The sequence below is a fragment of the Paramisgurnus dabryanus genome, chromosome 24 (assembly GCF_030506205.2).
Source record: "Paramisgurnus dabryanus chromosome 24, PD_genome_1.1, whole genome shotgun sequence".
NCBI lineage: Eukaryota > Metazoa > Chordata > Actinopteri > Cypriniformes > Cobitidae > Paramisgurnus > Paramisgurnus dabryanus.
The window spans coordinates 21,087,373-21,101,819 of NC_133360.1; the positions used below are offsets into that span (position 1 = coordinate 21,087,373).

Consider the following 14,447-nt stretch of genomic DNA (forward strand, 5'->3'; position numbering starts at 1 on the left):
TTAAAACTTGACTCTTCTGTAGTTACATTGTGTACTAAGACCGGCGGAAAATTAAAAGTTGCAATTTCTAGCAGATATGGCTAGTAACTATACTCTCATTCTGGCGTAATAATCAAGGATTTTGATGCTGTACCATGGGTGCAAGAGGCGCAATGATATTACTCAGCAGACGAAAATAGTCCCCTTAGTATCTTTCAATAGCAGGGGACTATTTTCTGGCATTGCGTAATATCATTGCCCCTCCTGCAGCCATGGCACAGCAGCCAAATCCTTTATTTTGACGCTAGAATCAAATGTTTAACTATAGGGGAGTTGGGAAATGAGCATATTTTCAAAAAAGTGAAGTGTCCCTTTAAGTGAATTTGTGCTTAAAATTAATATCTTAATATCTTCTTGAATTAAGTGTTTAGGAAGAAAGTTAAGATTTGTATTTTGCTTAGCAAGAAAATGCATCTTGATTTAAGAATTTTTAGAAATTTGTACTTAGAACAAGGGACACGCGGCGTAAGAGAGAGGGACACGCGGCGTAAGAGAGAGGGACACGTGGCGTACGAGAGAGAGACACGTAGCGTACGAGAGAGAGACACTTAGCGCACGAGAGAGAGACACGTAGCGTACGAGAGAGAGACACGTAGCGTACGAGAGAGAGACACGTAGCGTACGAGAGAGAGACACGTAGCGCACGAGAGAGAGACACGTAGCGCACGAGAGAGGGACACATAGCGCACGAGAGAGAGACACGTAGCTCACGAGAGAGAGACACGTAGCGTACGAGGGACGCGTAGCGTACGATATCGAACGCCAAGAGGGCCAAATACACGCGTATTTTAACACGTACTTTACGTGTACTTCACGTGTACTTTACGTGTACTTCACGTGTACTTTACGTGTACTTTACGTGTACTTTACGTGTACTTTACGCGTGAAAAATTAACGCGTACTTTACGTGTAAACAACACGTTAAGTACACGTAAAATACACGTTAAATACACGTTAAATACGTGTAAAATACGCGTGATTCAGACACCAGTTTCCTGTTTAAACGGGTCAATATGATTGGTTGCCTAAAAGTTGGATCAAACCATTTCTCTAAACCTGGGGGATGTCTGACACTCATATAGGCTACATGCTACCACCATTACAGATTTTAGTGTTGTTGTCCTTTTCTTGTGTAGCCCATACAAATAAATAGGCAGATTGCAGTTTTAAAAAGGTATAGTAGTTATTTATAATTGAAAGTTATTGAATAAAAGGCTCATTTTGCACATAAGTAAGCATTCTGATTGTAACACAATTTAACACACCTCAGTTTTCTAACATTTGTTAATGAAAAAGGTTACAGGTATGATTCTTTAAATTGAAGATATAGAACATAGTAATGAATTTTCGTTTTTGATAAACAATATAAACTTAAAATTATAAAAAATTAAAGATTTAATTTACAGCTTTGGCCAGTAGGGTGCAACCAAGATGCCCCACAAGGGCAATATTACAGAAATGCCACATCTAAAGATAAGATCTATCAAGCTCAGCGTTCTAAATGGCTTCAAAACACAGTGGTTTCTAAAGAGATAAGATACTCACCCTTAATGTTTTAAATGAGTAGTCTTGGCCATGTGTACTTACGTCAGACCTGTCAGCAGCAGACCTGTGACTGTTAAGGTGTCTAGCCAGGTTACATTACTTTGGCTAGATAAGATTAATTTGAAACAACCCTGGGTTTTAGGTGCCATGAAAGTTACTCAACTCAATTATTTAACCACTGTAATTCTGTGAAATCTTAGCACACACTTAGGGGTAGTTTCCCGGGTTTAGTGTAAGCCAGGAGTCCCAGGACTAGGCCTTAGTTATTTTAGGACATTTAAGTTGTTTTTACAATCATCCCTTACAAAAAAGCATTACTGTTGTGCATCTTGAGAGAAAACAAGGCAATGATGTATCTTAAGTGATGTCAGTGCAAGCTGTTTTAAGTTAAGACAACTCAAATATGTGTTTTAGTCTGGGACTAGACTTAAACCTTTTCCAGGAAATTGCCCCCTTAGTGTCTATAATTTTACTACAAAGTGTTTAATACTACAATGAACAAAGTACTTGTACGCAGTCCTTGTCTTGCATAGAGCCATATATCAACGTGTTCCTTGTACTGCAAGGCTACATTAAGTTTAATTGTGTTACCTGGACATTATTCTATTTTCTCCATCAAAGGTTTCAATAAAATAAGAAAGATACATTGACAGTGACATTACATTGACTCCCCTTTTACACTGCTACTTTACCCCTTTATATTAATTTTGTTCAAAAAGCAGGTTTTACTTAAAGAAAAGCAGGCTTTAGTAAATAATGTATAATAGAATACAGTACATATTAAAATGATCAAAAATAAGCTTTTAAGCTGTTATCCTTTGACAGCACTCCCTAGAGCAGGGGTGCCTTAACTCATCATGTTGTAACTCAGTGCTGGTGTCTTGCAGACAGTCCTCCAGGGTCGAGTTTGGGAACCCCTGCCCTACAATGATAAAGCACTACAACTTGGAAAAATAAAATGTCTTGAAAGTAAATACAAACTTTTTGTAAACTTCCGTCATTGTTATTTGCACTTAGTTTTGTACAGGTTGTTTGATACTACCAACCTGTCTACTACCTAACTAGAGATGTTCCAATACATTTTCTCTCTTCCCAATACCTGGCCTTAGGGTATTGGCTTTTGCAATTACTGATCCGATACCTGGCGGTGTTTCTGTACATACATACTTCTAGCCCTGCATGAATTTATATAATTATTTTATTGTGTGCTTCAATTATTCCTTAATAAAACATAAACAAATACATACAGTGAACGAGATAATTTTATTATCTGAAGTACATTTGACAGTACTATTTTTATTACTTAAGAGGAAAAAAAACTTCACATGCATCCAAAAATCTAAAGGGGGTTGCACACCAGACAAGAAGTGCCACGTTGCGTTGTGTCTAGGACAACTTGGAGGTATCGTACATCAGACATGCACCAAAATGACAATCGTTTCACTAGATAAGACCCTTATGCCTCTTTTGGGATCGTTTACAGTCCTTTGAAAATCCGTTGAAAAAAACTGTTAAGTGTTGAATTAAGTATTAAGTGTTGGGCTCTATTAAAGTCCATTAAAATTAGAAAAATCCTGCAATGTTTTCCTCAAAAAACATAATTTCTTCTCGACTGAACAAAGACAACATTTTGGATGATGTGGTGGTGAGTAAATTATCTGGATATTTTTTAAGAAAATGGACTAATCCTTTAAGACGTGTTTTTTTTGTGTGGATCGGATCATAAGTGGATGAGAAGGACACATTCTGTTTACACCTGGTATTTAAATCTGTCAGTTTTGTCCACTTTCAACCTCTTCTGTTCTGAATACTTTTAGGGGATGGTCTGTGGAGACTGTGGGCGATTCCTTCTGCTGTCATTTAAACATGAGCAGGAGTAATGACGGGTTTAAATGGACACAACTAATATTATGCCAGAGTCCGCTGCTTGTAAGTAAACATGCTGCACAGTGTTTTGTACATTTATATGTAAAAGCTTTCTTTGATATTTCTTTGATATTCTCTTGTGGCTGTTGGAACACATTCTACCACATGCGCGCTTACACTACAAAAGCAATCCGATCAAAAGTGTTTTCAACTACCTCTGAATGTGGTCAAAGGTGGACGAGCTCAAGATGTTTTGAACATCATTTACACCTGTCTTTAGCATCGTCCACTTGTGATCCGATCGACAACAGCACATCTTAATACCAAGTGTAAATAGCCCCTTTTTTACTTGCGCTTCCAAGCTTTATAATGGTAGAAAACATCAATTAGGGAACCACTTCTGACTTTAAACCTCAATAAAGTGCATTCATCCTTCACAGAGGTAATCCATACTCAAATATTGCCACTCATTGCGCATTGAGTCCAAGACATCATTACCGGAAACTAGTTATCATAGTTTATAAAGTTTAAAACATTATCTTTTCTTACTATATAGCATTGATTACCCACAGAAGACCTTTATTAACCCCTTGGAGCGGTGTGGATTACTTCTTTAAAGGCTGCACTTCTTTGGGAAGTCAGAAAATGTACCCTGATCCATGTTTTTCCCATATTAAGCTCGGAAAAGCAAGGACATTTACTAAAACAACTCCAAATGTGTTCGTCTGAACATGTGTATCTCGAGTTACTGTGTGGGAGTACATCATGGGGTCATTTTAAAATCTGTCTGAAATATCGCTTTAAGTATTTAAATGGAGTATAGCAATACATAATTGGGACTAAATAACAAAGGTAAAATAAAATATAAATTCCTTTTAATATTAGTGTACCTAATTGGATTGATCATGCTTTACTTTTTGTTAAGACAACCCCTGTTTTAAATGTTAACATTTATTTTTTTATGTTCTCACATTTCGCTGTAACCATAAAGCAACCAGGACAACACACCTGAGTGACTGAGAGCAGGATGAAGAAAGAATCGGACAAGAAAATATCAGCTGGTGCCCATGAGGAGACATATTGTTCTTGGACCTGCTTTTTCTGTTTAGTAATAAGTGGTTTTATGTAGTTAAATAAAAGTAATTTAATATTCAATCCACAAGCTAAATTTCCTACATTTTCTTAAAGGGGTAGTTTACCCAAAAAGGAACATTTTGTCATTTACACAAACAGTTTGGTTACAAACATTTCTCACAATATCTTCCTTCGTGTTTATCAGAACAAATAAATGTATGCGGGTTTGTAACAACATGAGAGTGTGTAAATGATGACAGAATTTTCATTTTTAGGTGAACTACCCCTTTAACATTATACCCAGGGGTAAAAGAAATGTATGTTTAACATTTTTAGTTTGTCTTTTTTTGTTACTGCTACTTTCAACAAGACTAATTATTTAGCCAAGCTTATTTTGTACTTTAAGAAATTAACAGCTTCTATGGGTTTTAAGACCCAGATATGTGCTCACAGTTTGCCCATAGAATGCCCAGTGGTCCCACAATTTTCCCGCAGTATGCCCACACTTTGTCCATTGTGCCCACATTTTTCCCATGTATTTGTATTTAAATAAATTTTTCCACACAGTATTTTGTATTTGTGATATCTGTGAATTTGTGATAGTATTTTGTATTTGAATTTTAAAACAATTCCATGTATGTATGCCTATCTCAGATCATATCATATGCATGTGAAAGGCAGTTTCTGGTATACATAGCAGAACACAAAAGGTTTTCTGTGTCATTAGAAATGCAGTCAAAAAGTGGGACAACAAGGATAACAGATCATGAAGGTAAGAACCTTAACCATGCCAGGTGAGGGATATATTATGGCTGAAAAACAATAAACCAATTAATGAAATATTCATGTCATATGTGTATTTGACATATAAATTCGTATTACCTTTTTGTTAGCTGTCCTATTTTGAGATAATTATTAGCCTAATAATAATAGTATAATTAACATTATATAATACATTCTTAAAATGAGGATAAACCCTTGGAAAGACATAGGAAATAATATAGAAATTTAGCCCTTTTATAGACTTCTTTTCACCTTTCACTTTTCGACCAAATTTAGCCTTTTTCTAGATGTCAATTTATAGACGTCTTTTCAACGACATGATAAACACGTCTTTTCACCTTTCACTTTTCAACCAGAATTTCACGTCATTAAGACGTCTGGAGAAGTTGTCGTTTTGACGTCTTTTCAACCAGATTTTGCTGGGTGGGAAGTGTGTGCTAAGATTTCACAGAATTACTATAGTTAAATAATTGAGTTGAGTAACTTTCATGGCACCTAAAACCCAGGGTTGGTTCAAATTATCTTTTCTAGTCAAAGTAATGTAACCTGGCTAGACACCTTAACAGTCACAGGTCTGCTGCTGACAGGTCTGACGTAGGTACACATGGCCAAGACTACTCATTTAAAACATTAAGGGTGAGTATCTTATCTCTGTAGAAACCACTGTGTTTTGAAACCATTTAGAACGCTGAGCTAGATCTTATCTTTAGATGTAACATTTCTGTAATATTGCCCTTGTGGAGCATCTTGGTTGCACCCTACTGGCCAAAGCTGTAAATTAAATCTTTAATTTTTTATAATTTTAAGTTTATATTGTTTATCAAAAACGAAAATTCATTACTATGTTCTATATCTTCAATTTAAAGAATCATACCTGTAACCTTTTTCATTAACAAATGTTAGAAAACTGAGGTGTGTTAAATTGTGTTACAATCAGAATGCTTACTTATGTGCAAAATGAGCCTTTTATTCAATAACTTTCAATTATAAATAACTACTATACCTTTTTAAAACTGCAATCTGCCTATTTATTTGTATGGGCTACACAAGAAAAGGACAACAACACTAAAATCTGTAATGGTGGTAGCATGTAGCCTATATGAGTGTCAGACATCCCCCAGGTTTAGAGAAATGGTTTGATCCAACTTTTAGGCAACCAATCATATTGACCCGTTTAAACAGGAAACTGGTGTCTGAATCACGCGTATTTTACACGTATTTAACGTGTATTTAACGTGTATTTTACGTGTACTTAACGTGTTGTTTACACGTAAAGTACGCGTTAATTTTTCACGCGTAAAGTACACGTAAAGTACACGTAAAGTACACGTAAAGTACACGTGAAGTACACGTAAAGTACACGTGAAGTACACGTAAAGTACGTGTTAAAATACGCGTGTATTTGGCCCTCTTGGCGTTCGATAGTACGAGGGACGCGTAGCGTACGAGGGACGCGTAGCGTACGAGAGACGCGTAGCGTACGAGAGACGCGTAGCGTACGAGAGACGCGTAGCGAACGAAATACGCGTAGCGTACGAGAGACGCGTAGCGTACGAGAGACGCGTAGCGTACGAGAGACGCGTAGCGTACGAGAGACGCGTAGCGTACGAGAGACGCGTAGCGTACGAGAGACGCGTAGCGAACGAAATACGCGTAGCGTACGAGAGACGCGTAGCGTACGAGAGACGCGTAGCGAACGAGAGACGCGTAGCGAACGAGAGACGCGTAGCGAACGAGAGACGCGTAGCGAACGAGAGACGCGTAGCGAACGAGAGACACGTAGCGAACGAGAGACACGTAGCGAACGAGACACACGTAGCGTACGAGCGAAATGTAGCGTACGAGACACACGTAGCGTACGAGAGACTAGGGGTGGGCATTGGAACTGTCCTCACAATTCTATTCAATTACGATTCACCAGGTAACGATTCAATTCAATTCGATTCTACGATGCATTGCGATGCATCAGAATTCTACTGTACACAACAAGGCACATTTTTAATCAGTCAAGTAGTAAAGTCAAGTGCAACTATTCTCAACAAAAACAGAAGCTTAGCAGCTTTAAGACAATGACAATTATATACCTGAGATGAGAATTTTACACACAGCGTAAGTCTTGTCTAGTTTCCCATTAACTTCGTAGAATCCGAAATGTGCCCATATGTCCAATTTCCATTGAAAAGGGTGCATTTTATTTACCCGTCTATCTCGGTCATCTCTCTCAGCCATCTTGTTTGTTGTTGTTATGCCCCCGGAAGTAATTGAAACTTCACAACTTTATTGTCCACTCGAGGCCAGAAAATAAACAGTGACATAATCGATTATGGCACTTTGCTACATCGATGCTGAATCATGCATGCGTGCATTGCCGCATCGATTATTGTTGACACCCCTACGAGAGACACGTAGCGAACGAGAGACACGTAGCGAACGAGAGACATGTAGCGAACGAGAGACACGTAGCGAACGAGAGACATGTAGCGAACGAGAGACATGTAGCGAACGAGAGACACGTAGCAAACGAGAGACACGTAGCGAACGAGAGACACGTAGCGAACGAGACACACGTAGCGAACGAGACACATAGTGACAAACTCTGGTTCAAACAGAAAGGGCTGGGCAAAAAACCCTCAATGGGTCTTATTCATTATACGCACATTTGAACTTGTTACCAAAACTTGCTTAGAACCTACGCACGACTATAAATCGCCCTTAAGTCACAACACGTGCATACGCACATGAATTTGTTCTTACACTCGTTCGTACATAAATATTGAGTGCTTAGAATTAGCGGCCGCATGCACAAGGTTGGTCATTTGCATAATACACGACCAAACCAGCTCCATATAAGGGCTTTCCAAAGCCATTTTACAGCAGCTTGTCACAGAAGCAAAAGAGCTCAAATATATAGAAATCCATGGTCATATTTATTATCTGTAAAGTTTGATTTGGGAGGTTTTGCTGTCGGAGGAGAAAGCCAAATGTGCTGTGTATCCACTGGAGTAACAGGTATTTGTAATTTTCTTTTTTGGGTGAACTATCCCTTTAAATAGCTCCACATAGTAAAACACAAATGGATGGGTCAACACTTTAATCCAGGTTCTTCTCAACCTTTATACTATAGAGGAATTCCAACATGACTTTGAAGGGACAAAGCGAAACATTTCACTTGTATTTTACAGCATTAACCACGCATCTCTGTTATCGTAAAACCCATGACATACAACAAAAACACTATTCAGATCACAGCGTCCTTCAGTTGTTGAATGCTGTGCTGAAGTAACGTCACTGTTGGCCAGCTTACGTCACTTCAGAGTTCCTACTGGTGGAACAAATACAACCAAGAAAACAATCCTAAGGGAAATGTAGTTTTCAGGGGACCGCCCTATAGGCTGGTTCATATAACCGAGTTCCAGTGTCAAGCTGAAGATATAGTGTCAACAGATGCCCATGCATGAGCCAGACCTAATGAATGGTCAATGGACATTGTGTGTGATTTGGTTGTAAAATAGCTTAATGATTCACCATGAAGAGGTGGAAAACTGAGAGCTCCGGCGTAGGAGGAGAATTCCACATTTCACCCACATTCCGCACGTGTCCACAATGCCAGGCTGTCCATCCGTTAAAGGGACACTCCACTTTTTTTGAAAATATGCTCATATTCCAGCTCCCCTAGAGCTAAACATTTGATTCTTACCGTTTTGGAATCCATTGATCTCTGGGTCTGGCACTAGCAATTTTAGCACAGCTTAGCATAATCCATTGAATCTGATTAGACCATTAGCATCACGCAAAAAAATAACCAAAGAGTTTAGATTTTTTTCCTATTTAAAACTTGACTCTTCTGTAGTTACATTGTGTACTAAGACAGACAGAAAATTAAAAGTTGCCATTTATTTAGGCAGATATGGCCAGGAACTATACTCTCATTCTGGCGTAACAATCAAGGACTTTGCTGCCGTAACATGGCTGCAGCAGGTGTAGTGATATATCGCACTGCCCCAAAATAGTCCCCTTAGTTACTTTCAATAGCAGGGGACTATTTTCGGGCAGTTGCGTCATTTAAAATGGTGGTGTTTTCCTTTAACATGAAAAAGATACCTTTTATCACACCTCGCATTGACACATCGCGACGCATGTAGTAAGGACACGGTTCAAGATTTTAATAATATTCAGTAATCCACCAAAGTATATCGTTTATACAGTATACTATATACCATGTGAAAAATCTATAATTTGTGGATAATGACTTAAATTATAGTCTGTTCACTATTCACAAAGTGACAGTCCCACTTTAGACGCCTGGGAATATATAATTGGTGTCATATAAACAAGTCTTACCTTTCTTGTATTTGTGAATTGGGAGTTTCTTTAGCTGGTCCTTGCGCAAACGGCTCCTCCTAGCTCTGTGCCTGTCCTGTACAAACTTTGTGATCTGCGATAAAATGAAGGTAAACATTTAAGTACACTGCAAAAAAATGACTTTCTTACTTAGTATTTTTGTCTTGTTTTTAGTAGAAATATCTAAAAATTCTTAAATTAAGATGCATTTTCTTGATGAGGAAAATGACCTAAAAAAATAAGTCTAGTTTGTAAACAAAAAATATTGCTTAAAACAAGCAAAAATATCTAGCCTGGCTCCGCCCTCCTCCGTGCTTCCGCTTAATTTTCATTTAGCTTCAGTACTACGTCTGGGACTGCTGTATAGGGTTTCGTTTTCTCCTGCAAAAATCTGCAGGTCCAATCAGCGAACAGAGGGGGGTGGCTAAGAACGATGACGCTGATGTAGTTCAGTTATGGCAGCGGAGAAAGACGTGAGAAAGCTATTCGGTCCGTTGTTGCAAAACTGCCGAATATACAGAAGTTAAAGAAGGAGCAAGAACCAGGTTTGCTAAGTTTTGTTGTTCTGATTATTCGGACTTGTTGTTTCCGGCCGGTTTCGGCGCATGATATACGTCACGACCACACGTTAGCGATCGCCTATGGCAGATCCTGAGTGACTCTGGGCAGATCCAATAGTTTTAAACTTCAACAGAGAGGACCCTCCTTAACGGAAGTAACGCTTTGCAATGGAGCGTGGCCAGACTCTCTGTACAAATGAAATGAATGTACGAGAGTCTGGTTGGACCAGGCTAAAAAATATCTGCCAACGGGGTGAAAAAAAAATATTGAAATAAGTTTTAAACCCTTTATTCAAAAAAAAAAAATCTCACCCCATTGGCAGAATTTTTTTGCTTGTTTTAAGCATAAAATCACTTAATTTTAATATTTTTGGTCTAAAAACTAGACTTATTTTCTTAGTTAATTTTGCTCATCAAGAAAAAGCATCTTAATTTAAGAAATTTTAGATAATTTGTCATGAAAACAAGACAAAAATTTTAAGTAAGAAAGTCATGTTTGAAGTGTACTGTAATTTATTTATAAAGATTCATTACTCACCATGAAAACTACTATGAGGATGAGGCAGATGCCAACAATGATAAGGAATGGGATCAGATAATATTCCAGAGGCAAACTGAAGTCTGGCATAAGAATTACATGACCACTAAAAGCAAAAATGAGGAAAAATGTCAATACACTGCAAAAAATAATTTTTTAAGGAAAAAAATCTTAGTATTTTTGTCTTGTTTTCAGTAAAAATATCTAAAAATTCTTAAATTAAGATGCTTTTTCGTGATGAGCAAAACGACCCAAGAAAATAAGTCTAGTTTTTAGACCAAAAATATCAAATTTAAATGATTTTGTGCAAAAAAATCTGCCAATGGGGTAAGCAAAAAAAAAATCTTGAACATTTTTCTTAAACACTAAATTCAAGAAGAATTCAAGAAAAATTAGCTTACCCCATTGGCAGATTTTTTTGCTTGTTTTATGCACAAAATCACTTAAATTTAATTTTTTTGGTCTAAATACTAGACTTATTTTCTTTGGTCGTTTTGCTCACCAAGAAAAATCATCTTAATTTAAGAATTTTTAGATATTTCTCATGAAAAAAGACAAAAATTCTAAGAAAATGTTTTCTTGAAAATCATTTTTTGCAGTGTAACTGCTCATGTCCACACATAAATCGGTTAGCAACTATTTTATATCTGATTGTGCGCAAATTACTTCATATAATAATTTGAAAAGACCTGTGTTGGTTATTTCTGTCATATATAGTGCAAACAGCGATATTGTGTCGAATCACTATATGAAGTAAACTGTAAGTACTAAGTGTTACTCAACTCCATTAATAATCTATTAAAACTGTGAAATCCAAGCTGTTACCCTTTCTCATAGATGTAATCCTGTTTGAGGGAGGTGGCCACATCTTCACCAATAAAAACTGAAGGAATGTCGATCTGCTTCAGAATATCCACTGCAGCAACACATACAATATATACAAATTAAAGGAAAAACTAATCAAAAGCACATTATAGACTAATTATTTAGATGTAATGGCAAATTATTGTGATATACACAACCAGTCAGAATTTGGAGACTGGCTATGTTTTCATTTAAACTATTAAAAGGGATAGTTCACCCATAAAGCACCCAGATGTCGTAAAGCACATTGGTCAATATGTGTTGTTTGAATAGTGCTATATAAATAAAGCTGACATTGACATAATTGAAAACCAAACCGATCAGAAACCCCATTGATTTCCAGAGTATTCTTTTTCCTACTATGGAAGTCAATGGGGCTTCGATTGGTTCTTGGGATGCTTAACGATTAATCGCGATTAATCGTTAGCAGAATAAAAGTTTTTGTTTACATCATATATGTGTGTGAACTGTGTGTAATAACTTTGTATAAATAAATGTACACACATGCATGTATATGTTTTAGAAATGTTTACATGTGTATATACATTTGTATATTTATATATAATTTATATTATATATAAATATAAACACTTAATATATACTTTTTTCCTTAAAATTATACATGAATGTGTTCATATTTATATATATACACATTTATTATACACAGTTTACACACATATGTGATGTAAACAAAAACTTTTATTCTGCTAACGATTAATCGCGATTAATTGTTTAGCATCCCTCAAAATATCTTCGTGTTCATCAGAACAAAGAAATTTAACATAAGAAAGAGTAAATGATGACAGGATTTCTATCCCTTTAAACCAGGGTTTTTTCAGGACAAAAAAGTTATGTGCACCCCTGCTAATACACACTTACACACCAAAGGAAATTTAAAATCGTGAATCGGACCTTAGGTGCTCTTTAACTATCCAGTTCAATCCATTCACAACAAAGTAAAAATCAGATTAACATTTTATTTCGTAGAGAAAATAATACTTTTTTTTACAAATCTTTCCTATTTTGACTTGCCTAAAACACTTGCCTGTTTTTATATATTGAAATATAAATAATAAGTTCTTTATTAAATTCTTCAGCAGGTCATTTTCCTCTATTCTATTTTATTTTTAATTGGGAAAAAATAGATTTCAATAGATCGTATGGTTGGTTTCTCCAAAATTATGGTTTGAACGTTTTGGGCCATCATAGCTCCATCTCATCATTCCAAGTTAAACAACATCACAGCTCAGTCAAAAATCATAAATACAACAGCGGTTATTATGAGCACAAAATATATGAGTTTTGTGAATCCAGGCATTGTCTCGCAGAAGAACACATAAGCTGGTGTCTCCACTGCATGTTTTATGCATTCATGTGCAGAAACTTACGATCATTGGATCCCATGCTGATTAAGTCATCAGAATCCACATTGTGGACAATCGCCGCCTTGTAGCCGGCCTTCTGCGCATGAAGGACCTAAGGGTTACAGAGAGAGAAGCATTGTGTTCAGACAAACACAGGCAACATGCATGCACTCCTCGGACCGGCATACACATTAAAGATGAAACATGTAGGGCTCTTTGTTCAGCTTGTGAGGGTATCTGACTATTAGTGGTGTAAAAAGGCACACAGTTATTCATACACATGCAAGGAATGACTTTGATTTTTATAAATGGCTTTAGGAAATCTTAGGAAAGATTGTTGATAGTTGGGTACCAATTTTTTTAACAACTGGATTTCTATTTTAAAGGGACATTCCACTTTTTTTTGAAAATATGCTGATTTTCCAGCTTCCCTAGAGTTAAACATTTGATTATTACCGTTTTGGAATCCATTCAGCTTATCTCCGGGTCTGGCGCTAGCACTTTTAGCATAGCTTAGCACAATCCATTGAATCTGATTAGACTGTTAGCATCACGCTAAAAAAATAACCAAAGAGTTTTCGGTATTTTTCCTATTTAAAACTTTGTAGTTAAATCGTGTACTAAGTAGCCAAGGGGACTATTTTCGGGCAGTGCGTAATATCATTGCACCTGCTGCAGCCATGTTACGGCAGCAAAGTCCTTGATTATTACGCCAGAATGAGAGTATAGTTCCTAGCCATATCTACCTAGAAAATCACAACTTTTAATTTTCCGTCGGTTTTAGCACACGATTTAACTACAAAAGTTTTAAATAGGAAAAATATCAAAACTATTTTTTTATTTTTTTGCGCGATGCTAATGGTCTAATCAGATTCAATGGATTATGCTAAGCTATGCTAAAAGTGCAAGTGTCAATTTTAACATGTTACAATAAATTATCTATATGGTATTTTGAGCTAAAACTTCACATACGTAGTCTGGGGACACCAAAGATTTATTTCACATCTTAAAAAAAGTATCGTATGAATTACAAAAAATAATGCAGCTTCTTTAACAATAAAAGAAATCAATGTAATTATATTCAAACACACATAGTCACATATCCAACTATGCACTTGACGAATATCATAGTGTTGTAACTTTACAGCCCCATCATAAAGACTACAAGGTTTCAGTACGTCACAAACACAGCTGGAACTTATGACCCATACATCTATAATTGACAAATCATTGTGAAACTTCAATGTTTAACGATGTCAGTTTATTGCAGTACAAGGACAATATCTTGAACAAAGTACACTCTCAGAAAAAAAATGATAAAAATGATCCCTAGCTGTCACTGGGGCAGCACCCATTCGAAAAGTACACACTTGTACCTCATATTAGTACCTCAAAGGTACATATTGTTATCAAAGAGTGCTTATTAGAACCTCAAAGGTACCAAATGTATACATATCTGTGGTACATTTTAGG

The 14,447-nt window shown here is 36.6% G+C and overlaps 1 protein-coding gene and 1 long non-coding RNA gene across 3 annotated transcripts in view; one reads left to right on the forward strand and one right to left on the reverse strand.

Annotated features, from left to right (window-relative positions):
- The window catches only part of LOC141281569 (uncharacterized), a 514,674-nt gene extending 508,012 nt beyond the window's left edge, over positions 1–6,662 (forward strand). Inside the window, exons 2-3 of the long non-coding RNA XR_012335906.1 lie at positions 3,402–3,513; positions 4,442–6,662. This is a non-coding gene — a long non-coding RNA (uncharacterized lncRNA). The remainder of the gene's footprint in view (positions 1–3,401; positions 3,514–4,441) is intronic.
- Positions 1–14,447, reverse strand: part of rnf13 (ring finger protein 13) — a 33,924-nt gene that overhangs the window by 4,892 nt on the left and 14,585 nt on the right. For both annotated transcript variants that reach the window (XM_065259445.1, XM_065259444.1), the window contains exons 5-8: positions 12,999–13,086; positions 11,572–11,662; positions 10,747–10,852; positions 9,649–9,742 (exon numbers count right to left, since the gene is read on the reverse strand). In XM_065259445.1, coding sequence (XP_065115517.1) covers positions 9,649–9,742; positions 10,747–10,852; positions 11,572–11,662; positions 12,999–13,086 — 379 coding nt within the window. The remainder of the gene's footprint in view (positions 1–9,648; positions 9,743–10,746; positions 10,853–11,571; positions 11,663–12,998; positions 13,087–14,447) is intronic.